General features: G+C 40.6%; 1 protein-coding gene across 1 annotated transcript in view; it reads left to right on the forward strand.

The window, feature by feature from the left end:
- Nucleotides 1–24,775, forward strand: part of rnf43 (ring finger protein 43) — a 193,917-nt gene that overhangs the window by 131,222 nt on the left and 37,920 nt on the right. The window contains exon 2 of the mRNA XM_087977440.1: nucleotides 7,799–7,921. Coding sequence (XP_087833566.1) covers nucleotides 7,799–7,921 — 123 coding nt within the window. The remainder of the gene's footprint in view (nucleotides 1–7,798; nucleotides 7,922–24,775) is intronic.

The following is a 24,775-nucleotide window of genomic DNA, read 5'->3' on the forward strand; positions in this document are numbered from 1 at the left end:
CTTACCGCTTCCTTTAGGTTGCTGGATCAGAAACCAATCTAAAGGTTTTCACCCTTATTTTCTGGTTTCACCCCTCTTTGTACGCTGTTGCAACTCTTACACGTCACTGATATTAATCATCTGCAATAGATGGTTGTCCCTTAGCTACCTTAGCTGGAAAGTCTGGAATTCCTTTCCTGAGCATTTCCAAACCTATCTTTTTGAAGATTTTCCTTAAAACTTGTCATTTTGACACAGCTTTTGGCCAACTTTAGAGCCTTGGTGTCAAAGCATGTTTGGTAATGCTCATGTATCTCCAAGGCACTTTACTTCAAAGGTGCTGTCCAAACGGATGTTGATGGTGAAATGTCTGCAGTGGACCAGCATAGGCATCAGACTCTTATTGTATTGAGGATATGCTTGCAATATTTCAGTTTCTGACTCGAATTTCAAAGAGATGCTAATCACAGAGGAAACCAATGTGTCAACTATTGCACCAATATTCATTCTTACCCAGCCCTGAGATTTGACTTAATGGTTAATCCCGAAGTCAGGCATGGAAGCTAGTAGGTAATGATTGCAAAAACAAAAGTGAAGAATATAATTTTTAAAAAATATGGTTTATTTTTGTAGTATTTTGACATCCTAAAAAATAAGTATAGGAAGCCAATCTTCTGAGTTGCTGAAAATAGTAAAGCCATTCCAGCTTTGCAAGTACTGCCTTGTGTATCTTTTAGGATATTCAAGACTTAGATTGAATATGAGTTGCATTGATGGGAAGAAGACAATACCAGAATTGAATATTTGCCTGTATTGCCCCATAACCATGCAATTGTGGCATAATAGTTCCTGGGCTTCATATTCACTCTTTATGTCTTTACTGTTTATTTTTCCAAAGACAGACCAAGGAAACATCAGGTGAAACTTGACTAGGGGTACAAATTAGTATACAGCTTTATTTCACAGATTGCGTATTCAGATTCAGTTGTGACCCGGGTTAGATATAGAAATAAAACAAGGAACTGGAGACTCGGGAGAGCTGAAACACACAAAAATTGCTGCAGAAGCTTAGCAGATATGGCAGCTTCTGTGATGATAGCAACAGTTAATGGGTCCAGTGACTCTCTTTTTTTCAGAACCTTTATCACTTCTGAAGAAGGGCTACTGCACTCAGTGTTAAGTTTTATAGAGTCAGAGTTGTATAGTACGGAAACAGACCCATGGTTCCAACTTGTCCATGCCGACCAGATATCCAATATAAATCTAGTCCCTTTTGCCAGCATTTGGCCCGTATCCCTGTAAACCCTTCTATTCATATACCCATCTAGATGCCTTTTTAGATATTGTAATCATATCAACCTCCACCACTTCCATACACACACCACACTCTGTGGGAAAAGGTTGTCCCTTAGGTCTCTTTTATATCATTCCCCTCTCACCTTAAACTATGGTCTCTCATTTTGGACTTTTCCCCACCCCTATTTACCCTATCCATGCCCCTTATGATTTTATAAACCTTTATAAACGTTGTTCCTTAAACTCTGACGCTCCAGGGAAAACAGCCCCAGCCTGTTCAGCCTCTCCCTATGGCTCAAACCCTCCGACCCTGGCAACATCCTTCTAAATCTTTTCTAAACCCTTTCAAGTTTCACAACATCCTTCCTAAAGCATGGAGACCAGAATTGCACGCAATACTCCAAAAATGGCCTAATCAATGTCCTGTGCAGCCACAACATGACCTCCCAACTCTTATACTCAATGAACTGACCAATGAAGTGGAGGTGCTGGTGTTGGACTGGGGTGGACGAAGTTAAATATCTCTCAACACCAGGTTATAGTCCAACAGGTTTATTTGGAAGCACTCGCTTTCAAAGCGCTGCTCCTTCATCAGGTAGCTTTAGAAGAGGATCATAAGAGACAGAATTTATAGCAAAAGATTAAAGTGTCATACAACTGAAATGATATATTGAATAAACCTAGATTGCTGTTAAGTCTTTCCTCTTTTAGAATGTGTCGCAGGTTTCGGTTCATTAAAATGTAAATCCCAGAACTACTTTTAAGTCATATTTTCGCAATAATTTCCCTGGCTTTCCCTTAAATAATGGCTCAATATTAGCCAACCTCCAGTCTTTCAGTACCTCCCTGTGACTATTGATCATACAATATCTCAGCACGGGGCCCAGCAATCTCCACCTTCGCTTCCCACAGTTCTAGGGTGCACCTGTTTAGGTCCCGGGGACTTATCCAGCTTTACATATTTTAAGATGCCCAGCACCACCACCTCTCTTCCAGATGTTACTATTTACTTCCCCACATTCTAAAGCTTCCATATCCTTCCCAACAATAAACACTGATGCAAAATACTTGTTTAGTATCTCCCCATTTTCTGTTATTTCACACAAAAGTAGCCTTGCTGATGTTTAAGAGGCCCTATTCTCTATCTAGTTACCCTTTTGTCCTTAATATATTTATAGAATCTCTTTGGATTCTCCTTAACCCTGTTTGCCAAAGCTATTTCATGTCCCCTTTTTAACCTCCTAATTTCCCTCTTAAGTATACTCCTCCCTCCTTCAAATTCTTCAAAGGAGTCAGTCAATCTCTGCTGTCTGTACCCCACATATAGTTCCCTCTTAATCTTGACCCAAACCTCAATTTCTCAAGTTTCTCCAACAATTTCTGTTTTTCTGTGTTTCTGATGTACAAATGTGATTCGCCTTCCCAAACTTAGGTTATGCAGCCTTAATTTCTCTATCTCCTGTTGTTTTGTTTGACTTATTTTTTCAAGTAATTTCCATCTTTTCTATTGTGTATCTGGCTGAAGCTTGACTTTGCAGTTTATTTTATTTTGCACCTTTCACAAACTCGTGATATTCCAAGCACTTTTCAGCTAATGAAATACTTCTGGTATGCAGTAACTGTTGTGAGGAAGGAAAAGCAGCAGTGTGTTTGCTCATAGCAAGATCTCTCAAAACAATATAACAAATAATCTGTTTCTACTGACTTTTGACTTTTCACATTTTTTTAGCCTTTGCTGAACTTGACGGAGTGGCCGTCTCTCTTATCTTCCTCCTTTGATGGCCAGAAATGAAGATCTGCCAGTGCTGCTGCAAGAACAGTGGGGTTTATGCTATTATTTCTGGAACAGCTTGGCAAAGTGGCTGTTTACAATATATGGGCAAGCACCCACACCAAGCTCATCAGTATTTTAACCATTTCAGTTCTTTTTCTAACTCTTGGAAATATGCTGTTTTTTAAAATGTTGATATATTTTCAAATCCTTCCTATGGAAAAGTGGTGAAGGAAATCCTAAGCACAGTAATATAAAAGCCAAATACTGCAGCTGCTGGATATCCAAAACTAAAATAAAGCATTGGAGAAACTCATGATGGCTAATGATGGTAACATCTGAGAAGAGAGAAACAGTTACTTTTTGAAGCTGATCTGACTTCTTCAGAACTGAGAAGAAGTGAAAAACAGTGCTTTTTGTGCTAGAGACCAAGGGGGAAGAGGAGCAACAAGTGGAACAGATTGTGATCATGCCTGAGCCAAAGGCAAAAGGAGTTCTAATGGTGTTGAGGAAGAGATGGAGCTGTAAAATAGGTGTAAATTAAGGTATAAAAAGGTGAAGGGTCCATTCTTCTGAGAGTAAAGTCAACAAGGTGTGTGTGTGTGTGTGTGTGTGTGTGTGGGGAGAGGTGGTTCACAGACACCACTGGTCTGTCTGTAGGAGTGACTCTAACCTTCCAGTTGTTTGACATTTCAGTAGCCATCCTACTCCCTAGTAGATACTGATAGTGTTCCAACAAAGCAGAACTCAAGCTGGAGCAATAACCCCTCATTTTTCACTTTAGCACATTACAGCCTCTCTTGAATTCCACAACTTCAGAGCATAACCTCTATCTTCGATTTTTCTCAAACCCCTAATGTTACGATATGGCTCCTCTTCGGGGCTGGAAAATGGTGAGATTTTATGGTGTAATCTGAGATGGGGAGGACTGAGTGGAACAAATTGAGTCAAGATTGTGGCTCTGGAAAAGCACAGCAGGTCAGGCAGCATCCGAGGAGCAGGAAAATTGACGTTTCTGGGAAAAGCCCATCGTCAGGAAGGGCTCCACAGCCACCTGATGAAGGAGCAGCGTTTTGAAAGCTAGTGCTTCCAATTAAACTTGTTGGACTATAACTTGGTGCTGTGTCATGATTTGGAGATGCCGGTGTTGGACTGGGGTGTTGAGATTTTTAACAATGGGCAACATAGACATTCTTACTGGCAAAGTATAATAGACTTTGGTGAATTTGCTGAACCAGTGAAACAGGTTCTTGTAATAATGCAGCACAATGAGAGTGTGGCACTACTGATATAACAAAACTGCCATACATCTAGCATATTTAGTATAAGGTCCATTGTGCATCACCTTCCAAACACATGACGCCTACCACCTAGAAGAACTAGGATAGTAGATGCATGACACCCTGCAAGTTCCCCTCAAAACCCCTCACCCTCCTGACTTGGAACTATAGTGCCATTACTACACTGTCACTTGGCGAGAATCCTGGCAGTCCTTCTTATCAGCACACTGGGTGTACCTACACCATGTGAACTGGATCAAGAAAGCAGCTCATTATGCTGAGGTGGGAGGGAGGGGGGGTGCTGGTGTGAAAGGCAGCAAATACTGACTTAGCCAGCAACACTCACAGCCTAAGAATGATTTTTTTTTAATGCTGTTATCAAATAAAATTAACATTGAATCACTTAAGGTGGTATTAGGACAGGTGACCAATATCTTGGCCTGAGGGGTAGGTTTTAAGGAGTGACTTAAGGGAGGATAAGGGATATCTTTGTTGAAGGAGACATCTGCAGAGTTTCAGCTTGGCCATCAGCGGTGGAGTAATTAAACTAAGATAGTGCAAACCTAAAATTGAATGTAATGAGAGGTTAACAGTTTTGCTTATCTGATTTTTTAAAAAAGCCACTAGAGACACTGGCATCTTCTATTAGTGCAAGACTGTTAATGACATAGCCAATATCCTCTCCGACTGACAGTTTATAGGTACACCCCCTGTGCGTATGGACAAATATCCTTTGAAGCATCTCTGATTTCCAGGTGATTTAGATATATCACAGTAAATGGGCTGAGTATGCCATGCACCCTGGATTTCTACGAACCATCTTTAAGATGCTTACTAAGAATGAGATAGCACATCGGCCTCTGTCCAGCTGGCAGTAGATGAGCAAAGATGAAAGTGGAAAGTGAAATCACGCACCACAGTAATGACTCCTGTGCACAAACGGGAAGATGCAAGTTACATTTCAATTACACTTTTCCTTTGATTTGATTCCAAGTGCGGTTTAATTTTTAATCAAGCTACCATATTGCTAGTCTGACCTACTTATCAAATACAGTATTTATAGAAAAGCTTGTGTTACAGCAGAGCACTCCCGATGCTATGGTGTTTAAAGATTGCCTTTCGGTGAGACTGGAAAGAATGGGTACAATGCCCCATTTGTATATAATTCTTCTGCAACTGAAACATGCCAGCTGGAACATCACGTCTCTACAGATGAAATTCAATGAAGTACAAGACTGGTGGGAACAAAAAAGGAGTTTAAATTTCACTTCAGAAGTTTCATCCTTGCCTTAAACACTTCTGCATTACTGAAGTAACAGCTGGCTGAATGTGAAAAAAGAACCATTATAGGCAAAGTGGCTTAGTTCCAGCATGATTAGATGGACTTCTGGTCAGAAAGTTTGGTAACTCCAGCAGGAGGAAGATTGATTGGAGAGATTGGGAGCTTCCACCTGAGGAAGAAGGATCGGAGAGGTTGATGGATTGATAAGAGTGTTGGAGTCCCCTGCTCAGTTTGTTGTTCATGTATGATAGAACAGTAAATAATTTTGAGTTAGAACGGTTTGGAGTTTATTTTCATTCACAGCCTCAATTGACTTACATATTTACTGATTTGAGCCAGAGTTGCTTTTTCTGAATGAAACCTACCAAGCTTGTATGCCTGACTGAAGAAATCCACCAGATACTGACAGGTGGGCCAAATAGAAACTGTTTGATCTTTGGTCCAACTCGTCTGCACCAACCAGACATTCAATCTGATCCAATCCCAGTTGCCAGCATTTGGCCCATATCCTTGTAACCCCTTATTGATAACCCATCCAGATGCCTTTTAAATGTTAGAATTGTACCCACCTCCACCATCACCTCTGGTAACTCATTCCATACAAGCACCACCCTTCATGTGCAAAAGTTAACCTTTTTAAAACTTTCCCCTCTCACTTTAAATCTACGACCTCTCGTTTTGAACTCCCCTACCCTAGGAGTGTTTTATAACTTTCACTCTCTTCTGATTCTTTAGCAGCAGGATGAAAAATTGTTAGTCCAATATTCAAGGGAGACCATTTAAACTATCCAAGATACCTAATGATGGAAAAATGCCCCATTAGCCAGATTTTGGCAGCTTGGTGAACTGTTTAAAAAGGCAAAATACACCAATGCTGGAAATTTGAAACAAACATAGAAATTGTTGGAGAAACTTAGATCTAGTAACGTCTGTGAAGAGAAAAACAGCTCTAGTTTTGAGTCCAATATGATTCCTCTTCAAAGAATTATTGGTGTACTGTATTTATGTTCTGAGCAGAAAGAAGCTAAATTGCTCTTTTATCTGGTTACATTTTACATCTTTCACTTCAAACTTTATAGACATTTTATGTTTTTTTTAATCTTATCCCCGTCCATTTTTTTTACTAAATCATTCCTCCAGTGACTAATCTTGCTGTATTGCCCTTGACTCGTGCTGAAAGTGACTATCTTAAGAGGTTTCATCATTCTGGGTGTGATGCTGGTGATGGGACTCAGTTCAAGATGGTAATAATTCTTTCCTTTCCAAGTTCAGTGCCATAATATTTAGTGTCAGTAGTTTTTGTTTTGCACTTGTATTGACTACTCATCCAGCATTTTGCTGTTGGCAGCTCTGTCTGTGCATCTCTCATCCTGTTGGAGTAAGAGTGTGGTTTATTGTCTGCCATGTGCTGAATCCGCTGTAAATCAGAAAACAGAACGTCATCCTTTTCATTACATCATCTCACTCAATAGATGAATTCCCAAACTGTATTCTGCGCTAATGTGACATCTTCATTTTACTGAGAATAGTAGGTAAACAACATTTCCCTAGAATCCCCCATTTGACTGCTCTTACATCACTTGCATTAATCAGCAGTGACTTCACCCCAGAGACAGGATCCTAAGATAACTCCTCAGCACTGCTACATTTGGAAACTATCAGTGAGCACCAATGCATAACAAATCGAAACATATTTATAATAGTTATATTGCCATATGTTGTACATCCCAGTCACAGTAGAATCATAAGGTGGCAATAGAATAGAAATTAGAATCCAAAATCTAACAAGGCAGAACGTTGAAAACAGAAGGATATATTTAGACATGAAATGGAGCCTGATGGTGCAAACAACAACCCGGCTCTGCCTTCAGTTCGTATGTACTTCATGTTTATGCTCATGGAAAATGTGAAACAAGCTTAATATCCAGTTTTCTTTGACCCACAGAAAACCGGTATCTTGTATTCAAACCAAATTGCATCCCAAGTTAGGTAAGCTCGATCTGGTGGAATGATTCATTGTCAAATCTCACCAGTTGTATATATCCATTCCTAATCTCAGCTGCAAGCAAAAAATTTTGTGAATTAGAGAAAACATGTTGGTGATGGTTGGCAGCTGTTTTTCCTTGTTGCACTCTATGTATATATGTTGCTCACAGATTACTAAAAATTATTTATTGCTTTGTCTGTCAGTTTCACCCTCTGTGGCTGTGTAACACCAGTGAAGACGAGCAGCAAGACTATGGCTTTGTCAGTATGGTCAAATTGGAGCGTCCAGACCGAGACCCACATCCCTGTCTCTCCCTCTTCAACAAGGTCAGGAACTTGTATACAAATATATGTTTAGGTTTCATCATGTGAAGATTATATTTAACAACTGAGATGCAAGTTTGGCTTTTTCATATGTATGTAAAATGTGATCAAAGTTGTAGAAGGCTGGAATAGTGAAGAGTCTAAATATTTTGATAAATCAATTAATTTTAATGAAATGTAAATGTTTCCAATTTTATGTTCTGAGGGAGTTACCAGATGGCATACAGTTCCACAAAAAGCAAAATTCCCATCTTACTCAGTGAAAGTCTCTCAGGATCATTAACCTTTTAATTCCTGGGTTTAACATAGTTTCATGGGACCCGCAAACCCTTGAAGCCTTAGAAATCTGAACCAACGAGGCATTAAACTCAAGCAAGTTACGATTATGGTCAGTTATTTAATTCCCGTATGCTGGGATTAAAATTGGATTCTGAAGCTTTTTGTGTGTTGCTGAGTTTTTGAAAGTTCTGCAGTAGTGCAAGTGAGGGCTACACCAGGAGAGTGAATATTTGATAATACAAAACCTACAAACAATTGACAGCATTATGTTAATTAGCTGCTTTCCTAAATTGACTTCTGTAATTTTCCTGAGATCTTGTCTGTACGTTCTAGTACTGACTTGTGAAAGACCATAAGATATAGAATCAGAGTTTGGCCATTCGGTCTATCAAGTCTGCTGCACTGTTTGATCATGGCTTATACATTTCCCTATCTCATTCTCCTGCCTTCTCCCCGTTACCCTTGATTCCCCCTTACTAATCAAGAATCTATCTCATTCTTAAGGACACTCAATGTCTTTGCCTCCACAACCCTCTGCGGCAATGAGTTCCACAGACTCCTCGCTGTCTGGTTGAAGACGTTCCTCTTCATCTCAGTTCTAAAGGGTTGCAGAATATCTGGAGGTCTGCAGCTAGTTGCTGTGTATCTGACTCTGAGGCTGTACCCTTGGGTCTTTTGGAGTGATAACCCCAGATTGCCCAAATGTGCCAAATCTGGGAGAGACCAAAGAACCAAGAATTAAGGAAGGATAAAACTTAAATGCAGAATATTTGGAGGTCTGCAGCTAGTTGCTGTGTATCTGACTGAGAAGTGAAAGTTTAATAATATAAATCAAAATGCTGCAGATACTGGAAATCCGAAATAAAAGACAAATGCTGAAAATGATCAGCAGGCTTGACAGCATCTGTGAAGAGAGTGAGTTCATGTTGAGGTGAATATGGCCCCTTTTCTCAACTAGAGGAGGACAAAGATGTGTCAAAAGAGGGAGTTGCGAAGGGCTGAACAAAAGGGAGGCTCCAGAATGTGGGAGTGATTAAATGGAAAAGGTATGATGGAATTAAATAATAAAAGCATTTGTGCAGGCTAAGTATAACACCAAAATAATGAATAGCTCTTTGAAAAGCAACTTGAAAAGCTTCAAACTAGCACATGACAACAAAATAAAAGCCAAATGGAACATAGTTTCATGGTCTGAAATTGTTGAACTTAGAAGTGAACCAGAAGGCTTCAAAGCCCCCAGTTAGAATATGAGATCCTGTTTTTTGAGCTTCAGTGGAAAACTACAGCTGAACAAAGAATGAAATGTGAGAGCAAGGTGGTAACTGAGAAGCCTTGGGTCATGCTTGCAGACACAGGGAGGTATGATAAGAGGCAGTCACCCCATCTGCATTTGGTCTTCCCAGTGCAATGGTGGTCAGATCACATGATGAACAACGAATACATGGGACTAAGTTGAAAGACCTTTAAGTAAATCATTGCTTCATCTGGAAAGAGTGTTTGGAGAGAGGAGAGCAAAAGGGAAGCATTTACACCCATCTGTGATTGTATGGGAAAGGGAGTTAATTGAGGAATGGTTCAGTGTGTTGCAGAGGTGCCTAGGAAATGCTAATTGGGGGGGGGGGGGGAGGGGGGGGGGAGAAGATGTATTTGGTAATGGTATCAGTTGGAAATGGTGGAAGCTGATTCTTCTGTCACTCTTCTGGTTGGGAGGGGAAAAGAACAAAAGACAAATGGATCAGGCACAGTTGAGAGCCCTGTCAATCATATTGGGAAGAAGGTTGCGTCGTCAGAAGATATGACTCAGATGAAGAAATAGGGAGAATGGGATGGATTCCTGACAAGAGACAGAGTGTAAGGAAATGTAAGGTAGTGAAATTGATGTTAATCCACATTGTTAAAAATTACACAACATCAAGTTCTAGTCCGCCAGGTTTATTTGGAAGCATTAGCTGTCGGGGTGCTGATGAAGAGGCAGTGCTTTGAAAGCTAGTGCTTCCAAATAAACCTGTTGGACTATAATCTGGTGTTGTGTGATTTTTAACTTTGTCCACCCCAGTTCAACACCAGCACCTCCAAGTCATTAATACACACTGGTTAATACCAGTCCTAGGGAAGGATCACTAGACCCAAATTGTAATTCTGATTTCACTTCACAGATGCTGCCAGGCCAGCTGAGCTTTTCCAGCAACTTCTGTTCTTGTTTCTGATTTACAGCACCTGCAGGTTTTTATTAAGTTGATGTTAATCCTGGAGACAATTACTTGATTTTAGTAGTAGAGGCATGATAGAGAGCAATGAGGGAAAACATGTCTCTGAGTTGGTACTCAGTCTCTAAAGGTGCAGGTCAGTACACCAGAACACAATACCACCAATGTCATGGTTAGACCTAACAGAATTGAGTGCAATAGGTTCAGAGGAAAGTAGGTTAGAGTGAGTAAGGGAAACAGAGAAAATTAAGAGGTCTTTGTTATACTGATAGTTCTTAATGAAAAGTTCAATAGCAAGTAAGAGGACAAAGGGAAACTTCAAGATGGAGGAAAGGTACAGGAGCAAGTGAAAGAGTTCCGTTATCAGTAGGAGGACTACCAGCCCAAACAGTGAATGCGGGGCCAAAGGCGATGGAAGAGAGTTCAGTGTCTTGGCACACACAACTGCTTTGAGGTGGAGCAAGGTGGGATAAAACTGAGTTCTTTGCTAAGTATTGATCATTCGATATCAGAGAGACCAAAGTCAATGCATATTGTGAGTAGACAGGAAGCAATGAGATTAGAATTGGAGATGCAGACGAGACACTTGGAGGGGCATTGGTGTCCATGATTTGAAACTTGTGCTCCTTAACACCAGAAAGGATGAGAAAAATTATTTTTTAAGTGTTGGTTTGCAGGCAGAGTGAAATGAAATTGTGGACCAAGGATGGCTTTGAGATCAGGTGAATTGATGCTGGTGGAGTAAGGGATCGGGAGTGTTCACATGGCACTACATTGTACATCATGTAGAACTCAGGATGTGACAGGAACAGCAGTTCAATGAGTGTTGTAAATATCCTATAATCCTAGGTGGAATTAAAATATGAAGGATGGAATTTCAGTTGGAATCCACATAGAGTAAGTTGTAGCTGGGCAGCTTGTGTTAAGTTCAGGATCTCCATAAGACCATAAGACATAGGAGTGGAAGTAAGGCCATTCGGCCCATCGAGTCCACTCCGCCATTCAATCATGGCTGATGCGCATTTCAGCTCCACTTACCAGCGTTCTCCCCGTAGCCCTTAATTCCTCTAGACAACAAGAATCTATCAATCTCGGCCTTGAAGACATTTAGCGTCCCGGCTTCCACTGCACTCCGTGGCAATGAATTCCACAGGCCCACCACTCTCTGGCTGAAGAAATGTCTCCGCATTTCTGTTCTGAAATGACCCTCTCTAATTCTAAGGCTGTGTCCACGTGTCCTAGTCTCCTCGTTTAACTGAAACAATTTCCTAGCATCCACCTTTTCCAAGCCATGTATTATTTTGTACGTCTCTATTAAGTCTCCCCTTAATCTTCTAAACTCCAACGAATACAATCCCAGTATCCTAAGCCGTTCCTCATATGTTAGACCTGTCATTCCAGGGATCATCCATGTGAATCTCCGCTGGACACGTTCCAGTGCCAGTATGTCCTTCCTGAGGTGTGGGGACCAAAACTGGACACAGTACTCCAAATGGGGCCTAACCAGAGCTTTATAAAGTCTTAGTAGTACATCTCTGCTTTTATATTCCAACCCTCTCGAGATAAGAGACAACATTGCATTCGCTTTCTTAATCACAGACTCAACCTGCATGTTTACCTTTAGAGAATCCTCGACTAGCACTCCCAGATCCCTTTGTGCTTTGGCTTTATTAATTTTCTCACCATTTAGAAAGTAGTCTATGCTTTTATTCTTTTTGCCAAAGTGCAAGACCTCGCACTTGCTCACGTTAAATTCCATCAGCCATTTCCTGACAAGGGCCTGTGCCCGAAACGTCGAATCTCCTGTTCCCTGGATGCTGCCTGACCTGCTGTGCTGTTCCAGCAATAAAGTTTCAACACTCTCCCAACCTGTCTAGATCCTTCTGTATCCTCCCCACTTCCTCAGTACTACCTGCCTGTCCACCTAACTTCGTATCATCGGCAAACTTCGCTAGAATGCCCCTGGTTCCCTCATCCAAATCATTAATATATAATGCGAACAGCTGTGGCCCCAGCACCGAACCCTGCGGGACACCGCTCATCACCGGCTGCCATTCTGAAAAAGAACCTTTTATCCCAACTCTCTGCCTTCTGTCAGACAGCCAATCCTCAATCCATCCCAGCAGCTCACCTCTAACACCATGGGCCCTCAACTTGCTCAGCAGCCTCCCGTGTGGCACCTTATCAAAGGCCTTTTGAAAGTCTAGATAGATCACATCCACTGGGTTTCCCTGGTCTAACCTACTTGTTACCTCTTCAAAAAATTCCAACAGGTTTGTCAGGCATGACCTCCCTTTACTAAATCCATGTTGACTTGTTCTAATCAGACTCTGCTCTTCCAAGAATTTAGAAACCTCATCCTTAATGATGGATTCTAGAATTTTACCAACAACCGAGGTTAAGCTGATTGGCCTATAATTTTCCATCTTTTGCCTTGATCCTTTCTTGAACAAGGGGGTTACAACAGCCATCTTCCAATCATCCGGGACCTTTCCTGACTCCAGTGACTCTTGAAAGATCTCAACCAATGCCTCTGCTATTTCCTCAGCCACCTCTCTCAGAACTCTAGGGTGTATCCCATCGGGGCCAGGAGATTTATCAATTTTAAGACTTTTTAACTTTTCTAGCACTATCTCTTTCGTAATGGCAACCATACTCAACTCAGCCCCGTGACACCCTTTAATTTTTGGGATATTACTCATGTCTTCCACTGTGAAGACTGACGCAAAGTACTTGTTAAGTTCTCCTGCTATTTCCTTATCTCCCATCACTAGGCTTCCTGCATCAGTTTGAAGTGGCCCAGTGTCTACTTTTGCCTGTCGTTTGTTTCTTATGTACTGAAAGAAACTTTTACTATTATTTCTAATATTACTGGCTAGCCTACCTTCATATTTGATCCTCTCCTTTCTTATTACACTCTTTGTTATCCTCTGTTTGCTTTTGTATCCTTCCCAATCTTCTGATTTCCCACTGTTCTTAGCCACTTTATAGGATCTCTCTTTTTCTTTAATACATTTCCTGACTTCCTTTGTCAGCCAAAGTTGTCTAATCCCTCCCCGGTTAATCTTTCTTTTCTTGGGAATGAACCTCTGTACAGTGTCCTCAATTATACCTACAAACTCCTGCCATTTTTGCTCTACTGTCTTCCCGGTTAGCCTCTGCTTCCAGTCTATTTTAGTCCGTTCCTCTCTCATGCCCTCATAATTACCTTTATTCAACTGTAACACCATTACATCCGATTTTGCCTTCTCCCTTTCAAACTCCAGACTGAACTCTATCATATTATGGTCGCTACTTCCTAAGGGTTCCCTTACTTTAAGATCTTTTATAGAGTCTGGTTCATTGCAAAGCACTAGGTCCAGAATAGCCTGCTCTCTTGTGGGCTCCATGACAAGCTGTTCCAAAAAGCCATCCTGTAAGCATTCCATGAATTCCCTTTCTTTAGATCCACTAACAACATTATTTACCCAGTCCACCTGCATATTGAAGTCTCCCATGATCAATGTAACCTTGCCTTTCTGACATGCCTTCTCTATTTCCCGGTACATGTTGCGTCCCTGGTCCTGACCACTGTTAGGAGGTCTATACACAACTCCAATTATGTTTTTTTTGCCTTTGTGGTTCCTCAATTCCACCCACACAGACTCCACATCATCCGACGCTATGTCTTTCAATACCATAGATTTAATTTTGTTCTTAACTAACAAGGCAACCCCACCCCCTCTGCCCACCTCCCTGTCTTTTCGATAAGTTGAAAAACCATGGAGGTTTAACTGCCAGTCCTGACCCCCCTGTAACCAAGTCTCTGTGATGCCTACTACATCATAATCATTCACTATTATCTGTGCCATTAGTTCATCGGCTTTGTTATGTATGCTAAGAGCATTCAGGTAAAGTGCCTTAATGCTAACTTCCTTATCATTAGAGATGTTGGAAGTCATATGTCCTAAGTTATCCTTGCTTTTTACTGCATTCTCAGTCTGCCTCAATTTTAAATCCGCCTGGAAACATGCTATCCTGCTGCTTATCTTGCCATTTACCTCCATACTCCCTGTCGCTTTCACTTTCCCTTCCCCCCAACTCAGAAGTTTAAAGTCCTACTGACCACCCTATTTATCCTCTTCGCTAGAACATTGGTACCTGATCGGTTCAGGTGGAGACCGTCCCAACGGTACAGATCCCCCCTGTTCCAAAACTGATGCCAATGCCCCATGAAGTGGAATCCCTCTTTCCCACACCAATCCCTTAGCCACGTGTTTACTTGCCTAATTTTCTTGTCCCTATGCCAATTGGCACGTGGCTCGGGCAGTAATCCGGAGATTATGACCCTTGAGGACCTGTGCTTCAATTTCCTGCCTAGTGCTTCGTAATGCCCTATCTCATCTCTTCCTTTCACGTGCTGGCTAATCTGTTATACACCTCTGGTCTCAGTGTTCCTAGCTTTTATCTTTCCCATGATGGAATTTTAATGCAGTCAAGTGTGTTTAACTTCTGATTTGATGTGGTCAAGGAAACAGACCTTATGGATTTAGTGAAGCCAATTTAAATTAAGACTGTCACTTTCTTTGTTAAAGAGGCCAAATTTAATGGGAATGGAGCATTTCCCAAAACAGAATTGGCCCATTTTTACTTATGGGCAAGGTTCTTAAAAGTTATCCATCAAATCTGGACTTGCACTGGCCATTTCTTCTTTATCACACTTGGACACTGACAGTGTTCCTACCGGTGCGTGTCACTGATGTGCAAGGGCTGAACATACTCGGTTGCATTTTGGAGCAGGAGGATCCAGTGGGCTATCCTAGCAGAATCCCTGCCCTTTGGTTCAGAGGCAAATGTTTGAATCCAATTTGACCTCAACCATTAAAATTGTTTGTCTGGAAGAGCTTGGCTTCTAATTTCATTTTCACAACCTAAAGATATAATTATGGAGTAATGGAAATGTGAGATGAAGGAACCAATGGAACGATAGGAGATTGCTAGTGTTCCATTGTAAAGTTCAAAATCACACAGCACTAGGTTATAGTCCAACAGGTTTATTTGGAAGCACTTGCTTTCAGAGTGCTGCTCCTTCATTGGGTGATTGCGGAGAATAAGATTGTAAGACACCGAATTTATAGCAAAAGTTTACAGTGCCTGTTTACTCTGTAAACTTTTGCTATAAATTCTGTGTCTTACAATCTTATTTTCCACAATAACCTGATGAAGGCGCAGCACTCCGAAAGCTAGTGTTTTCAAATAAACCTGTTGGACTATAACCTGGTGTTGTGTGATTTTTAGCTTTGTACACCCCAGTCCAACACCGGCGTCTCCCAATCATTGCAAAGTTCAGTCACCAGTCAACTGAATTAATACAGATGTGCTGGCTGTATACTCGTTAGTTCAAGACTTTCCTGCATTTGGGTCACTTGCCTTGATCAACGTTGACAATTGGCAGAGTAAGTTAGAGAGGTGTAAAATGTCAAAAATGAAAACCTATCATTTAAATTAATTGAGTTGTGACAGAATAATTGTGTCTTGATTGATATTTTCATACCAGAGATCTTTTTTTAAAAAGGCCATGTACTTTCAGACAAAGTAATTACCTGCCAAGTTCTCCAGAGGAAAGTCTGGTGCCATAAGCACTGGGAGCACCTGCCTCCTGTACAACATTCAGAATTTGTGCCAGGACAAATTCACTGGGATCCTCCTACCAAAAAGCTGTCAACCAAGGAAACAATGGAGCAAAATAATTGCTGCCCTTTCAGTTACCTCCCAGCTTTGATTGAATTTACCTACGCTTAATGAAAAATGAGCCTTTGAGGTCTGGTTCTTTAATGTATTCTTTGATTTATACTCAGATTGTACTTATGAGAATAGCCTGCTGCAGATATAGCATTTAGATAGCAGAGACAATCTCAAGGGATTACTTCTCGTGCACCTCCCAGGTGCCTAACGACAACTGGGAGAACATTGCTTGGAGATTGCTGCTCTGCTGGCGCATCTTGCAGGATTCTCATTAAAACTTTGTATATTTAATTAAGCATGTCTCAATTACTACAATATATTTGCTTTGGATTGCATGTGGTTGCTGTTTGGGACAGGTCTGAACAATAATAATTCCGAAGTTATCTTTATTGAGTATGAGTTGACAGGTAGTGTTTCCTATGTTAGTAAATGTTGCAAGTGGTTTGATATATGTCCTTTGTAATATTCTGTTCAGTTTTTCCTGAAGTGAGTTTTATATAATCTTTAGGGATAGATTAACAACAGTTGAGTTGTGTTGTGGCTGGAAGTTCTCAAAACAAGGCATCAACCCCTCATCCCTTCTAAATCTTTTCCAACTCTTATCCACAACTTCATCTCTTTTATTCTGTAGTCAGGTTCCTGACCACCTCTTCCCAATTCAGCATCTTTCCTGCACTTCCTAACTTTCTACCTCCTTTATCACGTCTTTGCTCCCATTTTTTCCAACGCTGCACACTTCAGTGATGGACTTCAGTAACACCTTGCTGGAGTTAAGTGTTTTTGGAATGGTTGATTTGATGAGACATCTTTAGAGCAGATTTTGTCATCATTCCTACCAAACTTGACACAAGTTACATATCTTAACAAATTTGCTGTTCCTGGAAGCAAATTTTCAATGTGATTCTCACTGGTTTAATCGCTGCTGTATATAGGATTTGTATGCTTTGTCCTGGAGCCATTCCATAGAACAAGGCTCTAATAACTGTCAAAGCCAAACAGAAGTTAATCCAGGCATCGAATCAATGCAAAGCAATCTTTGTTTCAAATTCCCCTATTAGTTATTGCATCCTTCAATTCAGTAGGTCTGAAGATGGGTAAGACAGGATGCCTGATCTGCTAGGGTTAAGGTTACAGGGAAGAGGAGGGCACCCCATTTAGTGCAGTTGAGATGATGCTATTTTTAAAGCTGCTTTCTAGTTGTAAATTGTGTAAAAGTGTAATTGGTTGCATTTATGTGGCTGTGTTGAGCATGGGTTACAAATGCAATGCATGTCTCTCAATGACTGAAAAGCTGCAAGTTAATAGTGGAAAAGAAAGTGGAGTTGGAGATGGTTTGGTCATGAACAAGGAGTGGGCTGGGTGGAAGGAAGCAGGGGGAATACAGAAATGATGACAACAAGAAAATTGTGTTGTAATTTGATTCTTTTCCTACCTCCATCCTGTTTCCCATAAAGTGATTTGGGTTATGAAAGTATGAAAGCAATTTGTTGGGGAAAGCTGTAATGTTGACTGTCTTGTCTACCAAGTACCATAGTTGCCCCCCCCCCTATCACCTCCCTAACCCTTTAACCTTCATCAGAATAAGGGTGAACCCAACCACTTACCAGAAGATAGTTTTTTTTCCTTTGGGCTCTTTTGAAAGAAAATCTCCAGTTTTAATTTTAAACATTACATCCATATTCATTTAATTTGGGGCTGAAATGGAGACTGCTGAGGAAAACATTAGAAAAATAAGTTGGGACTGGTAATGGCACTTCCTGGCTCTAGGTGTGAATAACACCACCTGGGTCTGTGGGCAGTTAAAATCATACAGCACCAGGTTATAGTCCAACAGGTTTAATTGGAAGCACTAGCTTTGGGAGCACTGCTCCTTCATCAGGTGGTTGTGATGAAGGAGCAGTGCTCCAAAAGCTAGTGCTTCCAATTAAACCTGTTGGACTATAATCTGGTGTCTAGATCAGTGTGGTGCTGGACAGGCACAGCAGGTCAGGCAGCATCCGAGGAGCAGGAAAATTGACGTTTCGGGCAAAAGCCCTTCATCAGAAATAGAGGCAGGAAGCCTCCAGGTGGACAGATAAATGCGGGGTTGGGGAGGTGGGGCTGGGGAGAAGGTAGCAACCATGTACTATAACCTGGTGTCGTGTGATTTTTAACTTTGTACAGCCCAGTGCAACACTGGCATTTCCAAATTATGGGTCTGTGGGGGTGTGTTGATGGGTACGCTCTGAGTCTGTGAGGAAGCATGGAGCCGTACAGGTGTGTTGATGAGTTGTCTTTCCCAACAATCATAACAAGCTATTAACTGTATAATGGAATTTCGTGGCCATTTTAACCAAATTCATATTAAAACCAAATGCAATTGAACAGATTGACCTTTCTCTGATATCTTCCTCAATTATGATTCACAATTTTGGGATGTGAATATCCATGAGACTATTTTGATGTGCTACAACCTAACTAAACTTTATAATCATTGCACTGGGACTCTCTATATTTCTTTTTGGTGGTAGTTCATGAGCAGCACTGTAAGTGAGTTGTGTTGTAATCGGTCACTATGATAATGGCGATTAGACATTTACTCTAGTGCCGACCTGATGACCTTGAATTCTGTACAAACAATACATTCATTTTCCTCCCTCACCAAAACCCTCATCCCACTGTCCTCCTCTAAGGGTGAGGAAAGTCTTTTTTTTTTGCTATTTTGTAAAGGGATGCCGCTACCCCAGGTTCTTGCTCATCTCTGCACTGCTCCCAGTATTCCCATATAAAATCAGCTTGTGTTGGGCAGTGAATTCCACATCGAATGATACTTGCTGTGTTCCTCTTCTGATTTTCTGTCTGGCCACAAGCCATCTTCAATTTAACCATTCACATTTATCTTTGCTCTGACTTTTGTTCCAGAAGCAATGATCCAGTCTACCTTAGATGATGCTGCTTGCGTCAGGCCTCCTGACGATCATGGGCTACTTATTCCTCTGAAGGCAGATCAAGTCCTAATCAATTGTCAATGTAAACAGAAACAGACTGCAAACTTTTCCCAACACTAGTTTATTAATCGTTTGGTGTAGTCAAGAGATGAGTCATTTTACAATTGATTTTTCTGTAAGCCTCTTCAGCTTTTTGTTCTTTTCCAAATATAGCATCCGGCAGCTGCAAGATCTCTGCGCGCGCAGCAACATGTAGGTTGAACAAACCTCACTACTTTCCCTACACCTGATCCCCAACACTGACAGCCCACACACACCCCTCCCTCTGCTTCCATACAGTTTCTTTGGGAATTCCAGGTATTTACATTGCAATCTAGTTTCTCAAAAACATACATCTTTGTGCAGGAGAGGATTTCTGAATATGGAACGTTCCATACAGTATTTACAGCAGGCATACCTACCAATTCTCCATCCTCAGAAGAGTCTATGGTCCATTAGATTAACTAGCACAAGAGTGCAGCAGGTCTCTTAAACAACTATCAAAACAGTGCCAGGGAAGTCTGTGGAGTGAACAAGTAGGCGGGAAAGCAGTGACTGATCTGCTGCCAAGGAAAACAGTCCCTCTGTTTACTAGGCAGGTCACGTAGGGGTACAGGAAGGCCACAGGTCTCCATGTAAAGAAGCTTGAAACCTCAGCAGAGTGACAGAGACACTCCTTCCAATACCCTGTCTCCACTCTTCTCTCTCCCCCCCCCCCCCCCCCCCACAACCTCCCACACTAAACTCAGTCACAGCCCTAATGCTGACTGTGAACCACTATTGTCTGACTGCAAATGTGTCACGGTGTTAAGATTAAAGAAACCTCAGCAGGCCCCACCCAGGCCTGGGGGTTATACAATAACCTAATTACACAGAATTTCTCACATAGTTCAGGAATAGGCAGTAACAGCTGCATCTCGAGTCCTTTCAAGTGCCGAACAAGACATGTTCTGAGCTGTGTGAGGTTTGTTATTTGCGAGGAAAAGTATTTAGCTTTCAGCGTGTCACATTCCTTTCCATGTGAGTCCCATTGTAACTCAGCAGTTAGCTAGTGAAAGTTAAGGCTGACCAGGATTGTGTGAAGGAGTTTTAATGGATTCTCCCTCCTTGTCATGTGTAACCAGTATCGCTTTGTCTCCATAGTAGCATTGTCACACATAGGTGTGCTGCAGTGACTGGAAGGACCTTATTTAATTCCTTTTCTATTGCCTGGATACATGCAGCAGACCACAATAAATGCAACCTGAGCACCATGTTGGCTTAAGATTCAAATTGCCTTTGCAATGAATTTTTAGTAAAATTTATTTTCATTTTACATTGTGAACTTCTAGAATTTATTTTTAATTTGAGCTTTCCCAAGCCTCTCTCCTTTGGATGGCAACTTGCACCAGGAGCTGTAACATCCTGTGCAATCAATAAAATCAATAAAATATTGCATTTATTGAGTATTTTTTGCAAAGTCAAGATGCTCTAAAGCAGCCAATGAAGTACTTCTGATGTGAAATGTGAAACCAGTTCATTCTCACTCAGCTCCCAAAACAGCATTGTAATCACAACATTTTAGCCTGTTATAAATCTTTGTAGAAGCACTGGTATTAGGTAAATGATATAGCTGCACAGAGGCGAGTCTCCTGTCACCAAATCGCCCTTTATTTACAAGTGCACAGTACACTGGCTGTAAGTAGCCAGCTCAGTCAGTTCCTGAAGTGAGGAAATTCTGAATTCCTGTTTATACTTCTTTCTTATTTTTAAACCTCCACACCACCCTCAAACAGTGGGTAGAGTTTATATGTTCCCCAAAACCCATGTTGTATGTGTGTGTAGGTGTAGGACACAGTGAAGAACAACGAGTGCATAAATCTTTATTCGTATTCCACCTCCAGGAAGGAAGGCAACATCCGAGTGGCCAGTGACAAGCAGAGCTCTTCTCAACAACAGGCAATGCTGAGTCATCAAAAAAGTGAAATGGAGGGCAGGGTTTAAATCAAAACAGAGTTGGAGGGGGAAATAAAACACTCCACGCTCCCTGTTTATTTATATTGGTCAGCCATAGCTCCCTGATTGGGGTTGTTAACCTGAGTCTGTCAAGGATCTCAGTCAGTAAGGTTCACATGGTTCCAATCACTACAGTAAGAAACGTGGATAGCTCCCATGCTTTTGTCTGAATATTGTTGTGGGATCTTTTATGCCCACCTGAAATGGGACTTGAGCCTTTGATTGAACATCTTACCTGAAAGATTGCACTGCCAACAGCGCAGCACTCACTCTGTGCTGGAAGAGCAGAAATAGAAAGCCTCACTGATATATTTTCACGCCTAATATTCATGTCGTCATCTGGATCTGGATGTAGGTTTGCTCGCTGAGATGGAATGCTCATTTCCAGACATTTCGTCACCCTACTAGGTAACATCTTCAGTGGGCCTCCAGGCAAAGCACTGTTAATAATTCCTGCTTTCAATTTATATGTTTGGGTTGGTGACATCACTTCCTGTGGCAGTGCCATTTCCTGTTCTTTTTCTCAGGGGGTGGTAGATGTGGTCTAACTCGATGTGTTTGTTGATAGAGTTCCGGTTGCAATGCCAAGCTTCTAGGAGTTCTCATGAGTGTCTCTGTTTTGCTTGTCCTAGGATGGATATGTTGTCCCAATTGAAGCGGTATCCTTCCTTCCTCTCTATGTATTTGACTGGGACAACACATCCATTCTAGGAGAAGCTAAACAGAGACACGCACAAGAATTCCTAGAAGCATGGCATTCCAACTGGAACTCTATCAACAAACACACAGAGTTAGTCCCCATCTACCACCCCCTGAGAAAAAGAACAGGAAATGACATCACCAACCCAACAGCAGTGCTTCGCCCGGACGCCCACTGAAGATGTTACCTAGTAGGTTGACGAAACGTCTGGAAATGAACCTTCCAGCTCAGCAAGCAAACATACGTCCAGAATCTCAACCTAAGCTACAAATCTTCTCATAACTCGCTAAGTCATCTGGTTCTAATCAGCTAATTCAGCATAAGTTAAGAATCTGAATGCCAGCTCTTCTGGTCTGAATGGTTTCATTCTATATCTATACCTGTACAATGAGAGTTCTGGTTGAGCGAGCTCATTTTTATTTTTATTTCTACTTCCCCATTTGTTTCTGTGCATTTCTTTCCTCTGCTCTCATTGTCTCAACGACTTTGGAACATTTTACTATATTATGTATTGTACAAATGCAATTTGTTTGTCTCACATGAACTCCCCAATTGCCTTCCTATCTAAGGCCTAAGTGATGCTGTTCAATTTGGAATACGCAATTTATTTTAATACTTTATATCTAAGTTCCAATTTTCCTTTTTTACACGCCCAGCAATGAGACATTAAATTCTACTTGGAAAAGTTTAATTTTTCTGAATTAAGTTTCCAAGGTGAAGACCGCAGCATTTTCTGATGTTCTATAAAGGGATTTGAAATCAACTTATGTGTTAACATGATGGAAAAAAACAATGTTAGTTTTTGATAGTGAGAGATAGTAAAGGCAGGTAAATTGTACCACTTTGGATGAAAACCTCCACCAACTGGACTTGATTTAAAATATCGTTAATCAAGAATTCAAAGACATGGTACTGAGTCAAAGCTGTCTACTAGATTGACTGGAAGGAGAGCTAGAGGAAACAAGTTTGTAGTATCTGGGAAGCTTCCAACTGGAGTCTGTGCTGCTTGGTCTGCATGTATTCTTCACAGTAAAATTGGCACTTCAGGTACCAGAGGAATGGATGTGCGAGGAGAGTTCATAAAATTAGTACATGGATAGTGACTTCAGTTACCATTAATAGTAGGTATGTTTCATGGATTATTAGACCAGCCTGGGGTATTAAAACATACCATTACTGTTTGTAAATTTGTTCAACTGTGATTTTCCTTCTTTGTTGATACTCTGTAGCTAAACCCTGTGACAGTAGTGGATGCACTGCAAGTTCAGGACTTGTCTCCTTATTCACAAAGAATAAGAATCAGGTTTCTGCACATAGACAATGGTATTGATGCTAGTAAAGAGAGTAGTTGATTCTTTATACAATTATTATCTGCTGCCTGAGTTACTGTGTTCAGAAACTGGGGTAAAACCTTTGTCAAGAAAAATAACAAGCATCAGTGTTGGTCAAGGTTGAGTGGAATATCTACGTATGTGACTACAGAGAGCTTTTAAAGCACAATTGAAACATAGAAACATTAAACAATAAGATGGGAACTTTGGTGGAGATATGGTTTATGTTGTACATGATGTTTAATAATCATATTCCTGGTTACAAAATTTTGAGGCAAGTTCAATGTGTGGAGTATTTGAGTCTACCACAACAATGATCCATAGGGATATTCCATGGATTGTATTAAGAGTGAATGCATAAATAGGTAGTGTTAAGATATATAATGAGAATTACTAAATTTCCTACATGCCATCAAACACTAGAGATAGTGAGGGAGATCTGCAGACAATTTCGAACTCTATTAAGATGAGGGCAGTAATATTGATGGATATTAATTATCTCTCAGTTATCAATGTACATTTCTTTTGCTTCAGTCTAACTAGTAATGAATCCCAGACAGCTTCCTGGTTCCTTCAACAAAAGCTAAAGCATCCCCTACTTCTTTGTGGAAAACAAGTTGATATACTGTGGGGAACAATTGGGAAATAGTAATTGCAGCATGGTAGGTTCATTGAAAGAATAGAACATGATATCAGTGAGTCAACAATTAGGAATGTTATGCTAAAAAATTTTCAAAATGCAAAGAAGTGTTTGGGACCTCACCTGAATGAACGATGTGAAACAGGGAACAAAATACAATGACAGATCAGAAATGAAAATTCTTCAAATGTAATCTGCACAGATTATACATCCCATTGTAGCAAAAAAAAAGGCAAGGTTGTATCAAAGTATAGGATTTCATGGCTAATTAAATTGCAACTAAAGTGAAATTTTAAAGAGAGATGTGCAATAAAAGTGCAACTACTAAATTAATCGCAAATGAAGATTATAATGGGAGAATGAAAAGAAAGGTAAGCAAAAATTGTTAAAATAAAATAAGAATTTAAACTAATCCTCATCAAATTCACAGTACAATTTGTGATGTTGAATGTCAGTCATGAAAAGATTTTAAAATCCACAATTTGATGTACTGCAATTACTTAGAAATGTGTAGTTTAATCAAGGACAGATTTGTTAAGAAAGGCACATTTAGCAAATGTAATATTTTTTTGTAAGAAATGACAATGCAATAGATACAGTGTATGTGAATTTTCAAGAGTCATTTGATAAAGTATCACTGAAAACACATGTTGGAAGAATGATGTATCTGTGGTATAAATGGAAATTTAGCAACCTGGGCTGAAAATTATCTGATGGACAAAAAACAAAGATGAGAATTATCAATCATTGGAAAAGAGTCTGAAGTGATGTGCTCCAGAGTCAGTGCTAGGTCTTGATTTATTTTTGACAGATGCAGATAAATTGAGTATATGAACAAAATTTCAATTTGCTGATATAAAAAAAAATGAATAGTAGAAAGTATTCCAGAATATTTCAGGAAGACAAAATATATGAAGCAAACAGGTGAAGTATGCAACCTTTTGGGGATCTGAATGAAGTAATACATTTGGGATTACAAATTTAATGAAAAGTCACTGAAGGTGTGGATGAACAG

This window comes from Chiloscyllium plagiosum, unplaced genomic scaffold (genome assembly GCF_037043375.1).
Source record: "Chiloscyllium plagiosum isolate Xiang-an unplaced genomic scaffold, Cpla_swu_hap1 HiC_scaffold_31, whole genome shotgun sequence".
Classification (NCBI taxonomy): Eukaryota; Metazoa; Chordata; class Chondrichthyes; order Orectolobiformes; family Hemiscylliidae; genus Chiloscyllium; species Chiloscyllium plagiosum.